We start from the raw sequence: 27,022 nt of genomic DNA on the forward strand, positions 1-27,022 counted from the left end.
GGTGATAGGACTCGCACCACCTGGGGTCTCTCACCAAAGCCCTTCATGGCCTTCCGCAGGACCTCGGCGTCTCGCAGGGGGTCAAACCCAGGAGCATCTGTGATGGTGCCTCGGTTTCCAAACTGCTCAGACAGACAGACAGCAAGAATGCTATATCCCCCAGACGTGAGACTACCTGCCCCAGACTCTGGAAATGACCTTTCCTCTAAAACTTGGGGTACCTGAAGGAGCCTGCAATCAACAGCACAGGGGACTCGACACTGAGTCGGCCTAACGTGACCATTACCTGTCCTGGCACTGAAACGTCTGCCTGGCTCCCGTGGCTAGGAGCCCACCTAGAACTGAGTCCTGATGCTGAAAATCTACCCTATGCCTGGGTCCTCCAGGCCTGGGCCCGGGCTCTTGATGAAGGGGAGGCCTCGGGAACAGGGGTGCGGCCTCTCCTCAAGGCCTCAGCACCACAGCACACATCAGGGCTTCCCTAGCGGGCCTGCTTAGTCCACCTTTGTGCACACGAGAAACAGGTGTTCCCTCTGTGATGCAGGTGTCCAGCCTTCACGATGGGACATGCAGCCCAGCTACCTCTCAGACTAGTTCTCATTTCCCGGCACTGTTTTCCGGACTCTACGACCCGCCTGTCTGCTGGGCTCCTTCCTGACATGACAGCCACACTCCAAGCAAACTTGATTTTTCCTGCCGGAACTCTCCCTCGGTGGATTGTCTAGTACAAACTGGTTTTAACAGAGGTAAGGAGACAAGCTGAGAGAAAAGAATAAGGGGGAAGGCAGAGAGGGAGGCTGCAGAGCAGGGCAGGGGTAGGGGGACGTGTGGGTGTGAGGGAGGGAGGGGAAGGGACCCTCTGACTAAAAATAGTAGTCAACCACATACCACTAGCCCTGTGCTTGGCTGGTTTCGCTGTGTAACCATGACAATGAATTCTAGGCTCTGCAAACATGAACTGCTCTCCAAAACGAGCCAAGAGCAGCCCTGAAAGAACTGCCAACAATCTTCCCTACCCAAAGGAGCTGGTTTTAAGAATCCTCTGAAGCTAGTCTGGGAGGGCACATCCGGGGGATTGAAAACTAAGAGCCATTGGGCAAAGGCCTTGAGACCAGTTCTTACAAAATCCAGGCCGTAAATAACACCAGACGAATGAAGAGTACCCGGAGGCATTCAGACCCAGCTCCCACAGGGACCATCTAACAAGCTGGGACAAAGACAGTAGCTCCCTAGGTCCTCAGGCGCACAAACAGGGGATGGGGAGTCTGTGAGGAAGTGACGCTGAAAACTACAAGTTAGAGCTGGAGGACCTAGTCCTCCCCTGTCCCCTGCACGGTCCCCAGCCCTGCTGGCAGAGGACACTGGGCCACATGTCTCAGGCCCTCGGAGCCAGGCCTGGACAGAGAGTAGCACAAAGTTGGCACTCACCTGGGCTGGGGGCACAGCAGGGGTGACGGTCCCGGACCCAGTGTACCCTGGGTAGCTTGGCACCGGCTGCTGTCCCGGAGGTGGCATTGGCGACTGCCCAGGGTAGGTCATGGGCGGCTGTCCAGGGTAGGCCCCCGAGGGCTGCTGCCCAGGGGGCGGCATGGGCTGGCCTGACACAGGGGCCCCTGGGTATTGCGGATACGAGGGCATCCCAGAGGGTGGGTTTCCTCCAGGGGGCGGGTACATTCCATATGGCGGAACAGGCTGCTGGGCGGAAGGGGAATGCCCAAAACCCCCCGGGGGGACGGGAGGGTAACCGCCCCCAGGGGCCCCCGGGTACAGGTTTGGCACGTTGGCTCCTCCGAACGTCCCGGACATGTTGGCAGCCTGAAAGTCCACGAAGCAAGAACCTTAGACTAACAGCCCCTGAGGGGCACAGCCATACTCCGTCCATCTGCCCTTCCCCGCCCTGAGCCCTGCAGCGGGCACCCAGGAGCCACACTCAGCTCAAGCCAAGTCCGAGCACCGCCAGCTTCTCAGCAAGGCCCACCTTGCCCACCCGCCTTGTGCTACACGCCCTCTACCTGCACTGCTGACCCCCTTTACCTGCCCTGTGCCCAAAGAACCCACACCTGCTCTAACACCACACCGTTTCCTTATGCTACTGCCTGTCCCTTCCCAGTGGATGGTAAGTCCTCCCAGGCTGGGATTTTTCTGTCTCCAGCGCCTAGAATGGGCCGGGCACAATTAGGCTGTGGAGTGGCTACACCGCTTACACTGAGCACATGTGTGTTTTTAGAGGATAAAATACGCTACTTTACAAGCAAATCAACAAGAGTAGCACGTGCGTCCGTGCTGCCAGGCACCTGCTGCCAGGCCCAACCAGGAGAGTCATCCCCGTGTACCAGCAGCCCCCGCACGCGTGTGGCCACCTGCACAGGGCACATGCGTGCACACACAGGGGCACTCCCTCACCCCTCTATCCCTACGCTGAGCTCATGCAGAAGGTGCTCGATGCATACTCCACGAAGGCCCCACCCCTACCCAATCCCCCAGAGCTGAAAGGGACCTGGAAGACCATGTGGCCCAATGCATTCCCCCACCGCTCATTTTACAGACGGGAAAATCAAGATGCAGAGAGGGACAGTGAGCCGGTGAGAGCCCCGATGGAAACCGTCATGTCCCAAGATATAGCTCAACACCCTCGGTGCCCACAGATACATACGCACGTGCACACACCACCCCCCCTGACACCACGGAAGCCAGCAGCCTTTCTCCCTCTGGCCACGCCGGTGTGGCCCCCGGGGCAGCCCAGCAGGAGGGCTGGACTCACCATTCCCGAGAGGTAGTCCTGGTTGAACTGCCCTGCGTAGGTGGCCACGTTATCCAGCCCGATGGGGGGCATGTTGGGTGGTGGGTAGCCAGCACCTCCCCAGGCACCGCCACCTGAAAGCAACACCGGGCCTGTCAGCGCCCCTGCGGCTCCCCAGCAGGACAAGGCAGAGACATCAAGCTCCCAGGTGGTCGGAGGGGAAGCCAAGCAGAGCCGCGGACAGTCCTATATAGACCACACGGCAAACACTCGGGCAACAAAGTCTAGCCAGATCCCGCTGCCAGAGGAAGGGAGGAGGGAACCTTCAATTCGGTGTTCAGCAAACACTCCCAAGACCCTCTGTGGGTATTAAGGTAGGAGGGCCAAGGGCAGACCTGCCCTCCTGGGCTCACCCCTATGGAGTGGGAGTATAGACATAAAGACAGGTCACTCGGGTACACTGTGCCAAGCCCAGGGCAGCGGCAAGCTCAGGGATCACTGAGAGTCCACAGTGATGGAGAACCATGGTGGAGGCGGGTGGGCGTCGGGGTGGGGTGTCCTGCCAATCTGGCTGTGTGCTGTCATCACAAGTCTGTAAGGGGCAGGGAGAGGCAGGATGACAGGATGGAGGGAGACAGGGCTCGGTTATGGAAAACAGACACCTGTCCTTGTCAGGGGACAACAGGGGAACAGCAGTAAAGACCCCCAGCTCTGAAACCATCGGGACCGGGGTATGTGCCCCGGGGCAAGGCACTCAACCACCCTGGCTCAGTTTCCTCAGGTGAAGTGGGGATAATTGGTGTTTGCCTCAAACTGCTGTGAGAAGGATTAAGAGAGTTAATGCCGGGCAGGGCTTAGCTGGGAGCCCGGCGAGCATTCACATGTTACAGCTGTCACCATGACAAGCAGCACGGCAGCTAGGCAGCTAGCATCATCCTGCGGGCTGTTGGCCTGTTAGATGCAGCCCTGTCCATGACAGCGAAAAGGCCCTGAGGGCCCCGTGTTTGGCTTTCCAGCCCCAGGGCTCCGGGATACTCAGGACGGAGCTCTCCCGGAATCGCCCGCCTGCTCCCTCTCTTGCTGCTCAGGTGATGACAGAGGTGGCAGTGGTAGGACATGGGTGCCTGACCAGCTGGCGCAGCCTCCCTGCTATGGGGCCACAGGAGCAGCTGCAGCAGTAACGTCTGACCCTTAGCAACTGCCTCCACTTCCTCCCTCTGCAGGGGCCCTGCTGCTGGGAAACCACACACCTTGAGCACAGGGCAAGAGAAGCGACAATGGGCAGTCGTCACCTAGCAGTGCTCCAGAGGACACTGTGCCAGAGGCTTTACCTGGCTACCGTGTTCTTGTCTGGGCCAGCCCAGGGATGGAGGTGCTTGAAGCCATTTGCAAAGGAGAAAATTGAGTCTCAGAGAACGGTACACGTTTGTCTGCTGCTATCAGCTAATACGGCAAGAGGTCGGGGCCTGGCCTGGTCCTGGCTTTCCAGAAGTGGCTTCAAACCCTGACCTCGCCTGGCCCCAAGGTCCAAGCTCTTCTCCAGCCCCTTCCCTGCCTGGCTGCACTGTGGGGGTCCGAAGGGAGCAAGGAAATAACTGGAAAACACCATCACTCCCCCTCTCCACTCCTGGGCCCTGAGCAGAGAGGGCGTTCCCTCCCTCGCCTGCCCCAGACCCTCTTACCTGGTGCAGCTGGCGGGTAGCCGCCTGCGGGCGGGGGGTAGCCTGGGTAGCTCATGGTTAGATCTGAAAGGAAAGAGGAAAGTGTGTTCAGGCCCTGCCGGGTGCTCTCACCAGTCTTACCGGAGAACAGTGTCAGCCGCAAGCTGGCCCTTGCAGGAGGAGCTGCATCAGGCCTGACCCATGGTGGGCAGCCCAGGTCACCCTGTACCTGCCGGGCCCCTGCCAGCAACAGCAACCGGGGGCATTACAGGATTCACCACCCATGAACCAGTGAGTTTCCCTGAAAACCCCTTTCACCCAAGCTCCATTCCCACTTCTGCTGACAAGGGATGCAGCACGTGTGAAGCTCTTCTCCCACCTCATTCTCAGGGAGATCCAGGTCTATTTGCCGGTATCTTCTTTATCACCATCCATCCAGCAACAGGGAAAGCCAGAGCCCCTATCTCCCTGTGCCCAACCTACAGACCCCAAGCTATACACAGCGGCCTCCAAATTGGCTCTGCCCCAAACTACGGTTTTTGTTCTCCAACCTCTGGTTCCCCAGGCAAGGGAACGGGGTATCATATCATCATTCCTAGAAACAAGGAGAGACCTCAGGAGGGCTCATCTGATCCAGGATCTGGAATCAGGACAAGTGAGGGAGCACAATCCTGTCCCTACAGATGGGGCAGATGGAGCTCAGAAAGGTAAGTGACTTGCAGATCAGTAGTAAGGGAAGGAGAAAGGCCAGAACCTAGAGCTCTTACCTGTTGGTGATGGTGTGATATCTGTTCTCACAAAGTCCCTCTCTGTACAGATCCCTCTGCCGTGTCTCATGTTAGTGGAACTGCCCAGGAGGGACACAGATCTGCCGTAACACCACACACTGTCAGGCAACCTGCCTACTCTTGCTAATCAGTGGCTGCTGCCGTTTGAGAGGCATCCAACAACCAGTGAGAGTGAGGAAACCTACGGGCCCCCTTAACAATCACACCTGCTGACCCTAGGTTAGCTGCTCTCTTCCCAGGCTGGGTCCCAAGCTAGTTCTCAAACTGCAGTGTGCATCAGAACCACCTGGAGGGCTTGTTAAACACATTGCTGGGCTCCACCCACAGGGTTTGAATCAGTAGAACCAGAATTTGCATTTCTAACTAGTTCCCAGGTGCTAGTCCAAGGACCCCACTTTGAGAAACACTGCTCTAGACGCTGTCAGTCACCTCCAAGACTCTGGTTGCCTTTCACAGCTACACTGGCGAACTAGGCATGCTGTTTCCAAGGAAGCTGAAGGGCTTCCTCAAGGTGCCACCGGTCCCCATGGGGTGGGTCTGGGTTCTCAGCTCTGTGGGCATGGTAATTTGTTTGGGTCAGTGGGTCCCACTGGTGACTGCAATGGGAGGCCGGATGATGGCCTAGTGACCTTGGAGAGAGCTAGAATTGGCGACCTGCGGTGTGGGCCAAAGGCCCTTTCCCAAGCACGCTGTCACGTGGTGACTGAGGTCCCTAGTGGTGCTTTCAGTCTGACCCATCTGCCGGAACCCTCGGATGTCATTGTTGAGGAGATACCCTGGGGAGGCAAATGATGGATGGGCCAGGAACTTTCTGATGGAAGAAAGAGAAACCGGCCCTCAGAAAAACAGGGGGAGCTGCAGCTGTGCTCCTGACACCTTTGTCTCTGGAGACCACCTCCCAGGAGAACGAGCCCAAAGGCCCATCCACAGTCGGATGGAAAAACAAAACAGAAAAGCTGGATCCTACCCTGTTCCATAGGCCAAGATAAAACTTCAGCCAGACCAAGTTTAAGCATAAGAAGTAGCCCTTATCCCCAAGGATGAAATTAAATTTCTGCGTAAGAAACAAGTAACGAAAACAACATAAAGACTAGGGAAGTGACAAATTTAGGAAAAATGTTTTATGATAAGAAAAAGACCAGTAACCTTTATAGAAATTCAAATGATGCAAACAATTACAGAAAAGGAACTACAGATATTCACCCTCACTAATATGCTGACTTGCCAGTTAAAAATAGAGAAGTAGAAATTAAACATGACACACGCTTTGACTCAGAAGCTCTACTTCTGGAAGTCTGTTTCCCAGACACACTAAACTGCGGCACCTGCCACAACAGCAAGAAGGAGCCCCCAGATATGCACCAGCGAGAGGCTGGTTAAGTAAATCAAGCAGATCCACACAGGGATACTCCGCAGCTTTTTCAGAAATAGCCAGCTCTGTAAGCGGTGATTTGAAACGATCGCCATTATTAATCGAGGTGTAGTGCTGTGTGTATGCTAACTTCGTTTAAAAAAAGAAAATGTACAAATTTAGTGCTGTATACACACACACACACACACACACACACACACACACACACACACACACACACACACACACACACACACACACACACACACACACACACACACACACACACACACACACACATCCCTGGAATGTTAAACAAGAAACTGGGTAACACTTGTTGCCTCTGGAGGGGAAAACTGGAATAGAAATGAAGCTCACTGTTTATATTTGCATCTCCTGCCACATGCATGTATGCCAATTAAAAAAAACAACTTTAAGAAAGGCCCAATTCAGGTGGGGATTTCTGAGCTCACTTGAGGCCGTGCTGTTCTTCCAAGATTTGAATAACTCACACAGGGTCCATTCAGTGCAAGGCTGCCCAGCTCTGAGCCTGGGGTTGGCATTATTATATAAATATACCGTGGGACTTGGACCTGAAGGGACTGCTAAGGTTCCCGGCCTGGGGCAGGACCGCAGGCCAGCCTCAGCCCGCTCACAGGGTGATGGTGCTCATTCCCAGAGTTCCCTGACGATGCCCCCAGGACCCCATCTTCACCTCTCCCCAAGAGACCACCTCCAGTCTTCTCATTTTTCTCCCACCATTTCCTGCCTGAAATAGCTTCGCGTCTGCGACCCACTCCGTTCTCCTTCTGAGCTCTCTTGGGAACCAAAGGCCCCAGGGGTGACTGGAGAGCACAGGGCAGTAGCTCCGCCCCTCCCCCCCCCACCTCCCCGATGGGTAACACTTGGGTGTTCTGGACAATGGAGACGGGATGCTGATTCCTGTTAAATTTCTCTCTTCCATTCTGCCCATCGTCCCTCTAGCCTACTGAGACCTGCCATCCTGACCAACATCAAGCATCTTAGCACTCTCTCTCAGCTTTCTTTTATATCCACTGATCGGGAAAGCATGGCATTTGCGTTCTTCCAGGCGAGTGATACAGAAAGAGCACTCCTGAACTGTCGCTGCCGACCAACTCCCAGCCCGACATCAGCCCACCCAGGACCACGCAGGTACAGGCGTTCAACCAGTTCCTAGAAACCAGCCTGCAGGGAACTTCCGGCCTCTGGTCCCGCTTCTCTTGGGGCACGATGCAGCACAGATACCACCCTTCCTTCCTCACTGGGACCATCGACCTGCACCTGTATGCCTGATTTCATCCAGCTGTGGCCCTCTCTGGCTAAACTGGTGCTTCTCAAACTTCAGTCTGCAAAACGATCACCTGCTGGACTTGTTTTAACCCAGGTTGTTGGGTCCTGCCCCCACAGTCGCTGCAAGCGTAGGTCTGAGACTTGTCCAAACATGCTGATGCTCCTTGACTCTGGACTACACTTTCTGTAGCACTGCTTCATCACGCGTGAGAATCACCTGGACAGCTTGCTAAAAATGCTGAGGCTTTTTTTTTTTTTTTAGAAAAAACACATGACTTTATTATTCCCAGCACAAAGGGCAGGTCTTCGCAAAACGAGGGGGCAAGTTCTGACGGCAGGGAGGAGTCCCCTACTTGCCGGCAATGAGCGGGTTCCGCAGGACCACAATGACCTTTAAGGTACTTAAAGGTACTTAAAGGTACTTAAACTTTCCTTTAAGGTACTTCGACACTTTCTAGCTTATTCTATCTAGCCTTTATTCCCAGCAGTAAACTCTGAGGATAAACACCAAACCTGGGCATCCCAAGATCCCATGAGACCAAGCCTCAGTTTCCTAGGTGAATGTTGAAAGCATACAGCAGGTACATAGGGGGCTTCTCAGGGACTGTAGAATGGCCTGTTCCCTAAAACTGTGTACATGTACACAAGAATACCATTCAATTTCAAGGGCTCCGCAAAGGCCCTAGCCAGAGTCCCAATCACGGGAATCTAGATATTGTTGTGTTGGGAGAAGAGGCCAAATCACCCAGAACAAGAGGCACCTCACTACCCTGACCTAGCCACACACCCCATAATGGGGAGTCTTCTTGTTCCCCCAACCCCCACAGTGGGAGATGGCAAGACGGGCTGGACGATGCACTATGCACATCTTCTGGTGTCCTGCCTCACTTCCAGGGACATGGAGGAAAAAGGATGGTGGCAGGGCCATGCCTCACACAAGGATATAGCACTGTCCTCCCCAGAGGGCCAGGTGGGGACACAGCTTACAGCGGGCTAACACTGAGAGGAGGCAGAGACCTGGACGCGTCTCCCAGGGCCAGAAGTTGCACGGCCGTGAGACCTCCCGCCCCAGTGACCAGCAGCAGACCAAGAGGGCCTGGACTAGGGTGGACGCTTTCGTGGGATGACCCCTCCACCGGCCTTCCCAGTCTGGGGGCTAGAGTATTTATTGGTGCTAGTTTTTTAACATTAAATCCTCAATCTGTGTTTATGCAAAAATTTAAATGTAGAGTTTAAACCATGCAGCTCAGATGATCCTTGCTGATCTCTTTTTAAAAATAAAAGGAAGAGAAGACAAGCTACAGAATGGAAGAAAATGTTTAAAAAGACACATCTGATAAAGGACTGTTATCCAAAATCCAGAAAGAACTCTTAAAAACTCAACAATAAAGTACACCTGAAACTAACACCACATTGTAAATCAACTATACTTCAATTAAAAAGAAAAAAAAAAAAAAAACTCAATTAAAAAATGGCAAAAGACCTGAACAGATATTTTGCCAAAGAACACATACAGATAGCAAAAAAGCATTATGAAAAGATGCTCAACATCCTACATCCTTAGGGAATTGCAAATTAAAATAACAATGAAATACTACTACACACCTATTAGAATGGCCAAAATCCAAAACACTGATGACACCAGATGCTGATGAGGATGTGAAGAAACAGGAACTCATGCATTGCTGGTGGAAGTGCAAAATGGTGCAGCCACTTTGGAAGGCAGTTTGCAGTTTCTTACAAACTAAACATACTTACTCTTAGCATATGATCCAGCAACAGCACTCCTTGGTATTCACCCAAAGGAGCTGAAGACACACATGGACACAAAAACCTGTACATGGATATTTATAGTGGCTTTCTTCATAACTGCCAAAACTTGGAAGCAACCAAAATGCCTTCAAAAGGTGAACGGATAAATAAACTGTGGTACATCCAGACCATGGAATATTATTCAGCAGTAAAAGAAATGAGCTATCAAGCCACGAAAAGACAGGGAGGAACCTTAAATGCATATTATTAAGTGAAAGAAGCCAGTCTGAAAAGGCTATGTACTGCACGATTCCAACTGTATGTCATTCTAGAAGTAAAACTGGAGAAGTTAAAAAATCAGTGATTACCAGGAGTTAGGGGGAGGAAGGGATGAATGGGCAGAGCACAAAGGATTTTTAAGACAGTGAAGCTATTCTGTACGACACTAAAATGGTGGATCCATTAGTCAAAACCCATAGAATGTACCACACTAAGAGTGAACCCTAATGTAAACTACGGACTTTGGGTGATAATGCTGTGTCAATATAGGTTCATCAATTGTAACTCTGATGTGGGGTGATGATAGTGGTGGAGGTGGTGCTGTGAACCTACAACTGCTCTAAAATATAAATCACATTTAAAAATAAAAAATAAAAGGAATACAAACACACTGTAGGGAAATTCAAATGGAACAGAAAGGCACAAAGAAACAAAGTTCATTCTCCCCTCTAATCCCCTACTCAAAGGTCGCCACTGAGCAGTTTCCAAAGTATAATTCAAGACAAAACACACGCACACATACACACAAATGTAAATGCATACATGTATGTATATATATACAGTTTATGTATGTTCGTGTATACATATATGTATAATTTTTAAAAATACAAGGAAGAAATTTGCTTATCTGCAAACTCTGCTTGCTCCAGTGCAAAGCTAGGTTTGGGCAGGCTAAGGTGTAACCGGTCAGCCACATGCCTTCCTGGCCCACCTCCAGTACCTGGCTGCTGGGAGATGAAGGATTAGCCAGCCCTGAGCCGGTCTGAGCAGCTCCTGACCGCCATACACTGCCCATCTCTCCAGGGTCATTGCTGAGAGGCAACAACCCAGAGCAGGGCGCAAATGGGGCCCAAAGCAAGACTATTTAAGGTAGTCAGTTCCAAGAATGTTGATATGGAAAAGGTCCCCGATCAGTGACCTGGAGCCAGGCCCTCACCTCCCCAGACCTCGGATGTGACAGGGGGCTTCACCTCTTGGGGCTCTTCCTAGTTGGATTTTAGGACTCCTGAAGGGGACACCTCTTCAGGTTTTCACCCCAATCCTAGCTTTACAGACTTCCTAAATGCCTACGCTGGAAGGAAACTTGAAGATTATCTAGTTTCTAACCACCTTGGTTTTGGAGCCAAAATATGCCAGGGACACCGTTTACTCAAGTCACAAACACATGGGGAGAGGGTCCAAGGTAGAACTCAGCCTGCTGGGAGCAAAGTCTGCCTACCTTTCCCTAAGAGGGTCATACTGCAAAACCTGTGACCATTTCAACCTAGGCTGGGCTGGCTGGTTTGGTGGTCCCAACCGGTCCTGCCACTGGTGACCTAGTTTAAGACCCCTCCTCCAAGGACAGTGCAATGACTGCTTTGAACTGCGGTCAGCCAAGGACATTCCTCATGGCCAGGAGGTTCCAGAAACCCTCAGGTGCCTCGGCTCCCACCACCTCCCTCTCCCCATACCTACAGGGACAGGAGGAGAGAAGCCTGGCACAGCCCAAGCTCTGCCACACACAGTCCTTCAAAGTCGTGCTCAGGTCTAGCCTGGACTCCCATCTCCAGCTCAGCCTTGCCAAGCAAAAACAGGCAGCATGAGGTAGAGCTCAGTGTTTCCTGAACTGTGTTCCCCGACACCAGCTTACATCTTATGAGTTGAGAATTTAGCAGGTGCCCAGTTAAAAAAGAGAAAGAGAATAGTTGTCCAAAAACTTTGGAAAACGCTGCCTACGACATCCTCTTCCGGAAAAGTGCCAATACTTAATAGGATAATAAAGGCTCTGAGAAGTCCTGTAACAAAGGTGCCTGCTTAACTTTTTCCCTCAATTTCCCAAACTTACTAGGCAATAATAATAATAGTTAACATTTATCGAATACTTATTATGTACTAGGCACTGTGTTAAGTGCTATACATGGAATAGAACTTTACAACAACTCTATAAGACAAATACTAAGATTATGATCTCTGTATAAGAGATAAGGAAACTGAGGTATGGAGAGATTATACAAGTTGCCCTAGGTTACAGCTAGTAAATGATAAGCCAGGATTCAAGCCCAAGCAGCCAGGCTCCGAGGCTCAGGACTTTTACCCCTACGCTGTACTTCCTCACATGGCCCACCAGCCCCAGACGCTAGTATTTCAAAGACCAAAACTTTAAAAACACTGGTTGATGGAATACAACAGACCTAGGAAGCAGGACACCAGGTTTCCCCGTGATCCCGAGCATCTCACTAAAGGCAGTCTAGGGTGGTGGGAGGAGCGTGAACTCTGAAGCCAGATGTGGCCCAGGCTCGAATCCCAGTTCTGCTCCCTAAGATGCGTGGTCTTGGGCAGGTTATTTAACCTTTCTGGGCTTCAGTTTTCCACATCTGTTAAATGTAGATAGTAGCAGTTGAACATCAAATATGTTCTCATGATATCATTTAACCTCTCATCGTATCAGTTTCCCCAACACAAAATAGCAAACAGGATTAGAGGGTCCCAGAGGACCCTGGGCCATTTGATAATACACAGGATGAGAAATGTGGGAGCAGGGAGGGCACAGGGTGGAGAGCTGGGGGTCAGAACAGTGTGAAGAAGGGCAGAGGACAGGAGCAGTAAAGTCAGCTGGTTCCTTCTCCCACACCAAGCCCAGTGCAGCAGCAGATCCTGGACGGGAATGGCTGTGCTGGATTTTCCAATCTCCACGAGGAGAAACCACCAACAGGAAACTGGCAGTGTTTTCTTTCCAACCCTGCTGCAGGCCTGGGTGCCCTGGAGGCTTGGTGCAAGCTCCAGGAAAAAAAGGGGGTGGGAGGGATGGAGCAGGAAGCACCTTTGAGAAGGCCTTTGGAAAAGAAACCTGCCCGGGAGCAGGGCCTCAGCCTGCACAAAGCTCCAGCCGTGCCCGCACCCAGGAGCCTGCTGTCCGCATGTCCACCCTGGGACGGCCCTGAGAGAAACCATATTCTCTGCTCTCAGTTGCCTTTCCAGACCAGGTCGTGGGAATGGAGAAGGAGTGAGGAGGGGGCGAGGCAGGAGGGAACACCTTCATGGAAAAGTACCTGCAGGCAGACAGGGAGATTCACAGCAGGTCTCTCTACTAACTCCTCCACGGCACAGCCCTGGCAAACCTGGGTCACTCCAGCTCATCGGGAGAGACCCCTGTGGCAGGTGCCCATACCAAACAGGCTTCCGGAAGAGCCAACACTTAACCAAATGCCAACCCCGATTCAGGATTTCTGAGGACTGGAAAGCAGCCACAGAGGAAGCAGGTGAACCCAGGTATGGTGTCAGTATTTGGCTGACAACCAGGCCCAAGACATGACGGGGGCTCAGGCTGCGGTTCTTGTAGTCGCCAAGGTTCTTGTGACAGACACAGTGGCAGTGAAAGAAAAATCCCCCCACCTAAGTCCAAGGTGTGGCCAGGACCTAAGGAAATACCCCCTTCCCCACATACCCCTTTCCCCTTCCCCAAATACGGAAACCGTGGTTTGTTTCTGAGTGCAGCTCAGGCTTGGGGAGGCAGGTCTGTGTCTGTCAGTTTCACCACTTCCGGTGGGGAAGCTGCCGGCAATCGGCAATCACACCACCTGATCAGAAGGGGCTCCTCGGGACTAGCGGATGTAAATCGAGCGCAAGCCCCAGAGCACTAGAGGCCTCCTGGCTGTCCCAGACTTGGCGCTCAAGTCCCTCCAGTTCCTGCAAACTCCAATCCAAGCGCTGTTCCTCCAGGATCGCCTGGGCCCACAGGGGTGCACCTCACTCCAAGCTCGGCGGCAGGTACTGTCTGCACAATGAACCCGTCAGAAGCTCAGCTGGAAAGGAACTTGGGGAGCTCCTTCGCTGAACCCCTCCCTTGTCTGAGTGGGGAAGGGGAGGCTGGGTGGCTCATCCAGGTCACACAGTCTAAGCATCACCAACACTGGGTCTCATAACATCCAACCCCAGGTCCTCCGTAGGTCCTTCTACCACCTCCAATTACTCTCTTTCCCACACACTAAACCAGTGCCCCCATCTTTGCACAACCCACACTCCCCCATCAAGAGCTCTGTCATATGAATTTTACCCACGGCCCACACAGCCTTGATAGAATCTTCTAACACTGCTGCTGGGCAACCAGGGAGAAACACAGGGTCCAATGACAATGGTTCCAATTCTAGCTCTACCACTTGCTGGCCGTTTGACCTTGGGCATGTTGCCTAACCTCTTTGAGCCTTTCTCCTTAAAACTGGGGAAAGTACATTCATCTTACTGTGTGGTGGTGAGGGTGTGATGCACTGATACACGCATATAAAGCTATCCATCATGTAGCTTATTAGCATAGAGTAGGTGCTCAGTTAATTTTAACTTACTCCCTAAGGAGCATTAGCTTGGTAGGTAGGGTCTGGGTCCTAACTTCACCACTTGCTGTGTGACATTCACAGGACAACTTAACCTCTCTGAACCTCCAAGCTGTCTGCCCACCTACTTTGAAGTTACTGTGAGGACTGAATGAAGTAAGAACAGGGAAGACCTCTATAATATAGGGAGAGTTTTCTCCACTCTGTGACCAATTCAGCCAGTGTTGTACCCTCCCAAGTGGTCAAAGAGGACAGGCTCTGATGTTTGGAGAGGGGAAAAAGAAAGATCCTAGACAGACACCCAAACTTATTCAGTGTCTACCAGGTGTCTAGCCCACACAATGAGGGTAGTACCTAACCAATCGTTACGGTCATGGGTGCTTCAAGACAATTTAGAAAAAGGGAAAGGGGAGAGGGGAGGGCTTTTCAAAGCCAACGATCAAGGCACCATCAGGTTCCTTGTAGGTCTGTCAAAAATATTCCCAACAGACAGACTGCACCTTGATCCCCCAGAATTGGTGACTATGTTGCCCTACATGACAAAGGGGCTTTGCAGATGTGATCAAGGTTACCAACCTTGAGATGCGTAGTGTATCCTAGATTATCCAGGTGGATCCATGAGTCCTTTCCTTGCTATGTTAAGGATGAAAGGAAAGGATGAGGAGAAATAAAGATGAAAAGAAAGAGATAAGAAGCTTGAGAGGGATTCCATCCATGCACGATGGGCGCCAGGAGCCAAAGAATGCAGACAGCCTCTAGAAGCTAGAAAAGACAAGGAAACAGATTGCCCTCTAGAGCTTCCAGAAAAGATATAACCCTGCCAACAAACACCAGGAGACCCGTGAGACAAAACCATATGACAGTAAAGTCATGTGCTAAAATGGGGCAGCCGCAATCAGTAGGGCAGTTCCTCAAAAAATTAAACGTACAACCTAGCAATTCCACTTCTGCATATGTACCCAAAAGAACTGAAAGCAGGACCTGAACATATTTGTACACCAGTGTTCACGGAAGTTATTGTTCACAGCGGCCAAAATGTGGAAACAACCCAAATGTCCATCAACAGATGAATGGACCAGCAAAATGCAGGATATACATAACAGAAGGGTATCTGGCCTTAAAAAGGAAGGAAATTCTGACACATGCTAGAATATGGATGAATCTTGAGGTCATTATGCTGAGTGAAATAAGCCAGTCAAAAGATAAATACGGGCTTCCCTGGTGGCGCAGTGTTTGAGAGTCCGCCTGCTGATGCAGGGGACACGGGTTCGTGCCCCGATCTGGGAAGATCCCACATGCCGCAGAGTGGCTGGGCCCGTGAGCCATGGCCGCTGAGCCTGCGCGTCTGGAGCCTGTGCTCCGCAACGGGAGAGGCCACAACAGCGAGAGGCTCACGTACCGCAAAAAAAAAAAAAGATAAATACTCTATGAGTCCACTTCTATGAGGCACCTGGAGTAGTCCGATTCAGAAACAGAAAGTAGAATGGTGGTGCCGAGGGCTGGGGGGAGGGGAGAGTGGAGTCGGGGGTTAGTGTTTAATGGAGACAGAGTTTCAGTTTGGGAAGATGAAAAGTTCTGGAGATGGAAGGTGGTGACGGTTACACAATAATATGAATGTACTTAATGCCACCAAACAGCAGACCGAAAAATGGTTAAAATGAAATGGTATTTAAAAAAAAAAAAGCTGTGTGGTTTTAAGCCACTAAATATGGATAAATTGCTACAGCAGCAATAGAAAGCAAGTACATACAGTGACCACCGCTTCTCTCCTTCCCTCCAGATCTTTCCATGGTGTCCTCTTTGAAAAGCCTCTCTTTGTATAAGAGATCAGTGCACAAGTCTACCTCAGTCAGCAAGAGAAGCAATAAACCAAGACCACAGAAAAAACCATTCCACCAAGAAGGGAGGGACCAGGTGCTCACGTCTCCTACATGTCTGGGAATAAGAGCTCACTCAGTAAAGCTTTGCTTGCTTGTATTATTATCAATCAACAAAGTCACCGTGGTGAGACCCAGGGCTTGTGAGTGGGTTCCCTATGGCTGGCCAGGCACACCCAGCCAGCAATGCAAATGCTCTTGGGAGGGGAAAGGTGGGCAGTGTGATGTTCGGGTTGGTGGGGCAATCAAATCACACCCAGCTATTTGTAATGAGGTGGATGGACCTAGAGTCTGTCATACAGAGTGAAGTAAGTCAGAAGGAGAAAAACAAATACCGTATGCTAACACATATATATGGAATTTAAGGGAAAAAAAATGTCATGAAGAACCTAGCGGTAAGACAGGAGTAAAGACACAGACCTACTAGAGCATGGACTTGAGGATATGGGGAGGGGGAAGGGTGAGCTGTGACAGAGCGAGAGAGAGGCATGGACATATATACACTACCAAACGTAAGGTAGATAGCTAGTGGGAAGCAGCCGCATAGCACAGGGATATCAGCTCAGTGCTTTGTGACCGAGGGGTGGGATGGGGAGGGTGGGAGGGAGGGAGACACAAGAGGGAGGAGATATGGGAACATGTGTATATGTATGGCTGATTCACTTTGTTGTAAAGCAGAAACTAACACACCATTGTAAAGCAATTATACCCCAATAAAGATGTTTAAAAAAAAAAAATCACACCCAGCCAGCCAAAACCAAGCAACTGGGACACCAGAGATCATTCTGCCCTAGAGATGACTCAGTTCATTCCCGCCCACCCCACCCCGGCTCCTATTTCACAAGTGGAGAAACTGACAACCAGAGAGTGGAAGTGACAGGCCAAGGTGACACAGCAAGATCCTCCCAGGGCTGGCTCAGGACCCGCCCACTTCCTGCTCCCAAGCCAAGGGCCCACTGTCCAAAAGGCAGGACCCAAGCCAATGGCTGAGTTTTCACAGCATCTTTAGAGGGAGGTTCAGGTTTTGTTGCGCCTGAAGCCTATATAATTTTAGGGGCCCTTTTAAGACCCTGGATGCAGAACACTTTCTTGCAAATTCGACAAAACTATATGACTTTGTGAATTCACTTGCAGGGCCTCTCCCACAGCCTTGCAAAGGCCACACGCAAGTGACTGGGGGGGTGGGGGGGGCTTCAACCTGAAGGTTAAGTTTCATTAGCTTAACACTAGTTCCACCTCTGGGCTCAGAGAGGCACCCAGTGCTGGGCTAGACTTCCTGGAGCACAGGAGGAAAAAACAAAAGTTCTGACCTGCACCAGGCTTTCCCTCTAGCTGGGGAGATAAACACAAACGAGCAATCACAGGAAAATACCCACAAAATGTTTAAGAGCCACTCCCAGGCAGAATGGAGATTAAGGCTGAGAATGAGGAAAGGGCTCTGAGAGCAGAGAGGAGGAGGCAGGAGAGGTGGGAGGCGTGGTGTCTAGGAAAGCGGCTTCTCTCTGATGGATGGGCCTTGGCGAACCCAAGGCTCCCCTGGGCATCTCTCCCTCATCTGTTAAATGAGCGAGCCTGCAAGGGATCCGTGGTTGTCAATTTGTGCTGCCCAGGACCTGGGGCTCCCTGGAGGTTTTGTAGTTCACAAACGTTTATTTTGTTGTGGGGAGGGGAGAGGTGAGGCCACAAAAGAGACTCTCCCACTTAAATTTTGTTTTAAATGGAAAAACAGGAAACCTGGCAACAAGGGTCCTACATTCCCACGTGGTGGCACACAGCTAGGGCTGCAGCAGCTGCCCATTCATCCAGGATGCCTGTTTCGGCTGCCCACTGTCCCCACCAGGGCAGTCCCTGCAGGTACCGATATTTGTAATGAAAGGAACAGATGTTCATCCAGGGCCCTGCCAGGTAAGAGGTGGGGAGAGGGGTGGCGCACAAGACTAAAGACCTAAAGGCAGCAGGGAGTCCCTGGGCCTCTGCAGTCCTGGGGCCTGTTCAAAGCCTTTGGAAAGGCCTAGTCCCTTCAAACCTAGAAGACCTGACAGAGTATATACTCCAGCTCCTGGAAGCCCCAGGAAATCTCTCCTTCAAATAGCACTTATCAAGGGCTGCTCTTCTAATGGTGACCAAGTCCCCAGCCAGTCTTATTCAGCTGGAAGCTGAAAAGAAATCCCCAACAGAATCTGCAGATCACCCTGGAGGAGAAGATGCTCTTTCAGATCTCAGGTGGGGCTGATCCCTGTGCAGGCGGGATGCTAAAGCCTGCCAACCCGCCCTGGGCTGCGCCATGGCAAGAAAATGGAAGGTCCCTGGAGGTCTCTGTGTGATGGAAAGAACGCAGGAAATGCATGTCTGTAGCTCAGTCAAGCCAATACCTCAGCACTTTCCATCCTCAGAACTTCTGCTCAAACAGTCCCTCTACCTGGTCTGTCCTCCTATCTCCTTTGTGCCTTCCTTAAGCCTAAGTCAATTCTGGCTTTCCTTTTAGCCAGATGGAGCCCCACTTCTTGCAGGAAGCCCACCCTGATCTCTCCACCCACAACGATGATCTCCCTTTCTGGAACTTACCAGCACTTGGCCTAAAATGTTTTCTATGTCTTCTTAGTGCTCTAATAATACTCCCCCTTTTCCAGTACCTATGACAGGTATTAATACATATATTACCGCATTACATATCACCTCATTAACCTTTGAAAGGATCCTGCAAGAGAGGTATTATCACCTCAAGGGAACTAAGGCTCAGGGATAATTCTTGACAAGCAAGGATCACACACCGGACTAGTGCCCAAGGCAGAATTACTTTTTCTAGGCCTCCCAGTGAGACAGTCAGTGCCCGGGCTATAGGACAGGCCTCTTCTCTCCTCCTCCACTGGCCAGTATGGGGCAGGGCACAGCAAGGTCCCTGACACACACCAACAGGACACCAGTGTACCCTGATTCATCTCTTTCACACCCTGGTGGCACCTGTCCCAATGACCTCTTCAGTCAGAGCTTCTGGTACAGAGGCTCCAGGAATTCTGGGGGCAGAAAGGACTGATCTAAGACATTCCCTCTCTCCCTCCCACGACAAGGTAGAACCTCAAGTTATGTGAGAGGGCGTATGAACATCCCCGACTCTGCTGGGGCACTGCCTCACCTCTGAGGTGTGGGTCACAGATGCCATCAGGCCCCAGGAGCAAGCCAGTGAGCCCCAGGGCCGCATTCCACCAACCCTGACCCTCCTTTCCCAGGCACTGAACAAAAAGCCCATAGAAAGTGCTGTTAAACATTTAACTCCTCACTCACACCCATGAATTAGGAATAGCTGGAGCCCATGTCAATCATTAGCCAGACAGTGCCTCAGACACTGCCCTCCGAGGGCTGGCACCTGGGGAGACCCAGCCTGGAGAAGCTCCGGGCAAAGCAGGCTGGAGAGTGGCCACGGACCAGTGTCCAGGCCTGACCAAGGGGTTGAACTTGAGCAAGCAGGCTCAGAAAGACACCTCTTAGAAATAAAGCCAGGCCTTCCCTGGTGAGGCAGTGGTTAAGAATCCGCCTGCCAATGCAGGGGACACGGGTTTGAGCCCTGGTCCGGGAAGATCCCACATGCCGCGGAGCAACGAAGCCCATGCGCCACAACTACTGAGCCTGAGCTCTAGATCCCTCAAGCCACAACTACTGAGCCCGCATGCCACAACTACTGAAGCCTGTGCGCACCTAGAGCCCGTGCTCTGCAACAAGAGAAGCCACCGCAGTGGGAAGCCCGCGCACCGCAACGAGGAGTAGCCCCCGCTCGCCGCAACTAGATAAAGCCCGCGCGCAAAAACGAAGATCCAATGCAGCCAAAAATAATAAATAAATAAATAAAATACATAAAAATTATTTAAAAAAATAAAAATAATAAAGCCAATTCCCAGTGCACTGGCATTTGGATTACACAGGAATCCTACAATATCAGGGCTGGAAGGGGCCTTCAGGAGTTTCTTTGACTCAACCAGCTTGTTTTACTGAGGTGAGAGCCAAGGCCTAGAGAGCAAGGCCTGCCTGGGCTCTCAGGATCGGCTGGGGCAGGACAAAGACTCAAGTCATGTTTCTCGACCTCCCGGCCGATGCATCGCGGCCCAGGCTGGCTCCCTGCCACTCACGCTTCTGGGCACCATTCCACCTTCCTGGGCTGGAGAATGGACTTGGAAATGCAAAGGCTACCCTGGGAAAGACAGAATGAGAAAATGACTCTGCTGCCTCCTAATAAAGCCCATATCACCAAGCCACAGAGAAAGCAGCCTCTGCCCAGGGAAGCCTCTGGGACACTGCTTCTCTCCAGGTTCACCCCCATGAGTTAACAAGAGCAGAGAGCCGGGGTTGGCAGCCTCTTGTTTTGATCTCTCCAGGGTGTCAGGAGCCGCGCTGACCAACAGCCCAGCTCAGTTCAGGGTTCAAATGGCCTCTGTCCCCAAGCTCTCCTGGAAATAGACAATGATGTGTCACACCTGGAGTTGATGAAGGTAAGTCGGGAGAAGGAAGCACAGTTAGACTCTCTCCATCCCAAAGCTGGGTCTTGGAGGGACACCCGCCCCCGCATCCCGAGGGCCCTCTAAGATCAGGAGGTGACTCCAAGTGGCAGAACGAATGGCTGCCAGACCTGACTATTGGGAATGGCCTGGAAGCAGCGAGACTCTCAGAGCATGAGAAAAGTAGCAGCAGCAACTTGCCCTCAGGATCGGAGGCTGCCGCCCCCTGCACTGCCTGCTGGCTTGCCCCTGTCACAAGATACCATTCCTACTTCCTAACCCGAGGAAGGCTGGCTTAGCCAGTGGCAAAACCGACAAGCACAGGAGTAGTTTCAGACTGAGGACACCAGTGGGTGGTGTTCCAGAAACTTCAGTCGTCACCCCCCTCAGCCATCTGCCCCCTCTTGCTTCCATGACAGAACACTACCCGCAGCCTGGCACATGGCAGCCCCAAACAAGGACTATGTTTCCAGGCCTCCCTGGCAGCAAGGCAGGGCCCTGTCAGGGAGTCAGCTGTCCTGGGCCTTGCAGGTAAGGGAAGCACCCAGAGCAACACTGCCCAAGTGTGGTCCCCAGACTGGTCGAATCAGCACAACCTGGGTGCCTGTCATAAAGGAAATTTCTCGGGCCTCACCACAGACCCCCTAAATCAGAACCTTTAGGGGTGGGGCCCAGGAATCCGTGTTTTAACAAACCTTGCCAGTTATTCTTAAACATGCTCAAGGTTGTAAACCAAAGCCCTGAAGAATGCTGGGAGCAAATTTTCATAAGAAGCCTCGTGCCTGGACAACCTCATGGAACAGACACTTATTAACTCTGGACTCCAATTTCTGGAGATCGAGAAACTCCTCTCTTAAATCATGGCCAAACCTGAATCCTAATGCAAGTGGGTGGGGAAGAGGAAGGAAGAGGAATGATGAGAAACTTAACCCAGACAGCAGAAATCAGGAAAGAAACAACATCCAATTATAGTAAATAATAAACGGAAAACAAGACACAAGAAATAAAATCAAGACTATCTGGTATGCAAACAGTCTGAATTCTCTACCAAAGACAGAAATGACCAAATTCGGTTTGTTGCTATTATCACTGCCTTCTGCCATGTCCCCGAACCCCAGTCACGTGCTGATTACAAGAGAAACACTTTTTTTTTTAAACGAGAAAGAAAAGTTAAAAATTAAGGCAAAGACATACTAGGTAAACACAAAGACAAACCAGAAGTGGAAATATTAATATTAAAAACATGTTGAGGACTTTCCAATAATCCTGCCTCTGCAAACTGAGGGTTTTTTCCAACCATTTCTCAGCCATCTGGAAACACAAGACTTGGAAAACTACCCCCTAGGAATCCATGGTACAACAGGGCTTAGGCCATTCTAGTCCCTTGAAATAGTTTATGTGACTTAAAACACAAGCATAGAAACGAGTGTAAAACTTGTGGCCCAAGTCTTTATACCTGACATTTGGCCCTGGGACATTTTTGTGTACTGTTTTGTCATATCCCTTGGGGAAAACAGAAAGTACGCCTTGCCGCTTCAGATGAGGAAGGAAATGTAATTGCGAGTCACAGCTGTCCACCTCCTTGGACCTAAGGGATGGGGGGGAACCAAACACAAAGGCAGAGGAGTGGTACTCAGGCCCATCCCTGGGCGTTGCAGACATATCTCCTTTTATCCATCCCTCCTAAAACCTGGCTATCATGGGGGCCACTGGGACAGGCAAGGAGGGGGAGCTCACAGTAATCCTGACTCAGAAGCAAGCTGAGGCAGTCTGATAACTACCTGCTCTGCATGAGTCTGAGTGGAAACTAAAGGATGCGGCTTACCCCCTCCCTGACTGACGCCTGCCTCCAAATTTCTGAGGCTTTCACTTACTGTCCTATAAAATGCACTTAGTTACTAATTTTAGGACTGTAAAGAAGAAGGGATTCTCCCAGATTCTTGGCGATATATGCTCCTAAAAGAGTTAATACAGAATTCAAGGCCAAAGGTCAAAAGCATTGAATAAGCAAAAGACAAAAGGTACAATCCACAAAGGTAAGCTTGATAAACCTGTATACACCAAACATGCATGCCAAATTCATAAATCCAAGACAAATATAAGTTGAGCTTGACTCAAAAAACAGATTCAATAAGCAGGGATGCAGAGGGCAACCTCAAGATCACAGATATATCTGAAGTCTGTATCGCACAGAGAGTACACGTCCATGAAACCTTTTCACATTGATTGTGTAGCTGGCCACAAAGAAAATCTTAATACAGTCCAACAAGAGATTTTGCTGAGCACATTCACGCAATAAAACTAGCAGTCAACATTAAAATATGACCATACCCCCCACAAAACTTACTCAAAAATTCAGGACGTTGCCTTCTAAAAAATTCTTGGATCAAAACTGATCTACAGAGTACTAGAAAGCAATGGAAAGGTGAGCATTTCATACAAAGGCCCATTGGCTAGAGTTGTACTCAGAGGAAAACGCTGAGCTTTATATACTTTTTTAATTAAAATAAAACACTAAAAATAAATGAACCAATTTAGATGTTAAAAGTAGAGCAACAGGGCTTCCCTGGTGGCGCAGTGGTTGGGGGTCTGCCTGCCGATGCGGGGCACGCAGGTTCGTGCCCCGGTCCGGGAGGATCCCACATGCCGCGGAGTGGCTGGGCCCGTGAGCCATGGCCGCTGAGCCTGCGCGTCAGGAGCCTGTGCTCTGCAGCGGGAGAGGTCACAACAGTGAGAGGCCCGCGTACCACACAAAAAAATAATAAAAATAAATAAATAAAATAGAAGTAGAGCAACAAAATAAGCCAGAAGTAAAAAGAAATGAGTAACAATAAAGGTTGAAATGAATGACCAACAAACAGAAAAAAAGGTAGGAATAAAAAAAATTATTTACAAATAATTTCCAAATTATATGACATATTTTATGAGATATATATATATATCCAGCATATCCAATTAGAATCCTATTCTTAATATCTAATGAAGACATTCTACATCACAAGGCCTGTAATCTGTCCCTGATTTGGAAAACTTAATATCATAAACATGTGAACTCTTCCTTATAAATAAAACATTCAGTGACATTCCAAACAGGATTTTATAGATTGTTTACTCCAACACCATTTCAAACTATAAAAACAGTCAACAGTCTCCATACCCAGCAATGGGGGAAAGGTTGAATAAATTACTTTACATCTATACTACAGAACAGGCAGGGGACAACCTAGGGCGGGTAGGGGTGGCCTCTGCTTTTGTGCTCCCAGCACAGGGCTAGGCAAACAGTGGATACTCACTAACACTGAGTTCAATAGAAATATCCCTTGTCACCCGCTTCCTAAAATAGCCGTGACCTTTTAGGTGGACACAGCAAGCTGATGTCTGCTATCACCAGCCCCCCACATACACACCTTTTCCCCCAGGGATGCCACTCCCCAGGCTTAATCTGCCATATACTCCCTCTGGCTCCCTGTTATCAGCCTCTGAGTTTCTCCTCGTCCCTCACGCTGTCCTCTAAGCCAGTCTCTCCCCAGCTACAGCTGTAAGAGGCTGGGGGCTCCTGACTTCCCTCTCAATTTCAGGAGTGATTCCTCCCCCTTTTTTTCTGCTAAGGCAGTGGGACCTTCAGGAGCACAAGCCCCTGGAAGACTAGACACTCAGAGATCACAGAACCAGGAGTCAGCTACCTGCCATCTGCACACTCCACCCCCAGCTTCAAGATTCCTCGCAGGCACACAACGAAGATATCAACACTGCCATTACCACCCCCTAACTGATCTCAAACCCCTTTTGCAAACATCACCTCACCAGATTGTGCAAACCACCACGTGAGGTAGGCATTTTACCACCCAGAACTCTGGGACTCTGTGTGGCTATGTGGCTTGTCCCAGGATACCAAGCACGGATGAGAACTCTGTCTCCTCACCCCTCCATTGGCCTCACCTGTTACTTTCTCACATCAGGAGCAAAGCCAGCTGTGGTTCAAGTCACTGTACATGTTGCACTGTCAGGATTCTCCCAAATACAAACCACCACGTGAAATCAGACCTTTATTTCATGGGGTACCCGGGCTCAGGGTCAGTAGGCTTAATATGGTATGGTTTCAGGGTTATTAGAAAGCACCACGAATTTCACAACTCCTTTTAAAAATGCAAATTCCCAACAAGGAAACTTTGGTGTCTTCATTTCCCCTAAGAGCTTTTCTATTTAGGTAGCCCTCAGATTCCTGATGTTCTGCAGGCAATGGGCTCACAGGGTGCTGAGGAGAAAAACTCAGAGAAACCTGAGTCTGTTTGCTTGGCTGTGATTGTAAAATACACCTATACACAGAATCTTCCTCCAGTGGTCCTCATGGGGCAAGTATCAGGGACTTGCTTCAGGCTTAGCGGGAGGGAAAAGACGGCAGCTGAGAAGAGGAAGGAGCAGGAAGGAAGGGGAGCTCCACAAAGACCCTGGGTCCTCTGAACATCCAGCACTCGGCACAGATTTCATTTCTACGTTCACCTCCTGCCCACACAGGGTTTCCCCTCCCCGCCCAAGTGAATTCCCAAGAAAAACCCACACTCACCTATTCTGGCTCAATTCTCACTCCTACCACCTCAAACTACCCATCCTCCCAAAATCACGTGGCCAAGGCATCACTAATGGATCTTAGGTGCAGCAATCCAGGATGAGCCCTGACTACCATCCTTGCCCTGGAGACATAAAGGAGTCCAAGGCGACTCCCACTTGGCCTCTCAGCCAGTTCCTAGGCCCACCTCTCAGTCTGGACTCACTTCCATCTCACTCTCCCAAGTTGTTGGGTTTTTTTGGCCTATCCAAATTCAGCTTCCAAAGTCAAACATTTTAAGAACAGGGAAACTTTACTTCCCTGGCCTGCCTCTTTCACTTAGCTAATATCTACTGAGTACCGACATTCAGCAAGGTCCCTTCTGGATGCTGTGAGACCAAGAGACGAGTGAGAAATACCCCCCACCCTCCAGACACAGAAGACGGGGCAGAGAGAAGACTTGTGGCCATATAATTATTACTCCAAGGCGAGTTTTGAGAAGTGATACCAAAAGAGTGGAGGAGGGCTGCATGGGCTCACAGCACGTCTTGTCCCTTCCTGCTCCAGGCACCTGGATGGCTCCCAGGAGGGTGGTGAATAACACGCAGAACTGGGAGAAGGAGGGCAGAACAGCATGAGCTATGACAGAGGAACAGGTCAGAAGGAGAGTAATTCAACTCGGCCCTTCAGGGCACGAAGGGAGTGATAGCTATTGTTATTATTACTGTTGACTCTTCCAGATGATTACTCATGCGCCAGGCCCTGCTGTAAGCTTTACGTCTATCCTGCGACACAGGGGTATGGTGCACCAGTCACCACCTGTTCAGATCAGTGCCTGAGCTGTATGGTTATTAAGTATATTAACTCATTTAATCCTCACCATAACCCTGTGAGGTAGGTATTATTACTACCCCCACTTTAAAGATGAGGAAATGAAGGCATAGAGACCAGTAAGAGGTGAGATTCGGGAGGGATGCAGGAGCCCAAGGTAGTGAGCACCCCACGCCAGGGCAACAAATAGCCCTGGCACCTCACCTGGCCTCTCCTGGCAGGGAACACCCAGTAGCATGAAGAGTGCCTTGAGGGAAGGGGCCCTGTTAATCCTCCTGGAATCCCCAACAACTGACTGAAACAAGGAAGGAATGGAGGAGTATAATGAGAGCCAGTCCGGGGTGGGGGGGAGCAAGATAGCACGCCCTACCTGTCCAGCTCCTGGACTCAGCCTGGCACTGCCCTGTAAACTTTTGTCCCTGCCGGGGGGCAGGGCAGAGGCTCACCCCTCACAGGGCCACTCCATGCCCAGGTCAAAGCAGCAGGGAGCAAAGTGACGGCAGGGAGGGAAGGCAGAGCGGCGGGCTACCACAGATCCCCCAGGTCTGTCCTAAAACACCCAATCTCCGAAGAAAGGTCACTGATTAGAGCGGCAGGGACAGAAATGTGCCAGGCAAACTGTTCCCAGCTTGGGCTAGAACTGTCTAGCTTAGCTTCTCCCCAAAGTCGCAAGCTGATGAACTGCACAGCTCTCCTTCAGGCCAACAGATGCGTTTCTACATTTTTAAATCTTCAGGGGACTGGGTAGAGCCCAGCGGGAGGTAAAAGTCAAGAATCCCTCCCTGAAACTGTAGCTCAAGGTTGAAATGGAGGAAAGGCAGCGAAGGTAAACACACAGGTGAACACAGCACCTGGGATAGATCCCGCATTCTCTCAAACAGAGTGCCTTGCAAATCAACTCCAACTAGCAGCTCCCAGGAATTTCCGTCTTTCCAGTTCCGGAGGAAAGTTCCTGAAGGCAGCCTCCTCTGCTAGCTCTCCTCAACATAAGCCCTTCCCAGAAGGGTACACACACTCCCGAGAACTCAACGGGGTCAGAGGGGCCGTGGCCACCGGCCATCCCCACACCAGCCAGTCGCCTTCTTGTCGCAG

At 50.8% G+C, this 27,022-nt stretch overlaps 1 protein-coding gene across 1 annotated transcript in view; it reads right to left on the reverse strand.

Annotated features, from left to right (window-relative positions):
* ANXA11 (annexin A11) overlaps window positions 1–27,022 on the reverse strand; it is a 40,352-nt gene that overhangs the window by 12,748 nt on the left and 582 nt on the right. The window contains exons 2-5 of the mRNA XM_030862739.3: window positions 4,423–4,485; window positions 2,762–2,874; window positions 1,429–1,815; window positions 35–122 (exon numbers count right to left, since the gene is read on the reverse strand). Coding sequence (XP_030718599.1) covers window positions 35–122; window positions 1,429–1,815; window positions 2,762–2,874; window positions 4,423–4,477 — 643 coding nt within the window. The 5' untranslated portion in view covers window positions 4,478–4,485. The remainder of the gene's footprint in view (window positions 1–34; window positions 123–1,428; window positions 1,816–2,761; window positions 2,875–4,422; window positions 4,486–27,022) is intronic.

This window comes from Globicephala melas, chromosome 16 (assembly GCF_963455315.2).
Source record: "Globicephala melas chromosome 16, mGloMel1.2, whole genome shotgun sequence".
In the NCBI taxonomy this organism is placed as follows: Eukaryota; Metazoa; Chordata; class Mammalia; order Artiodactyla; family Delphinidae; genus Globicephala; species Globicephala melas.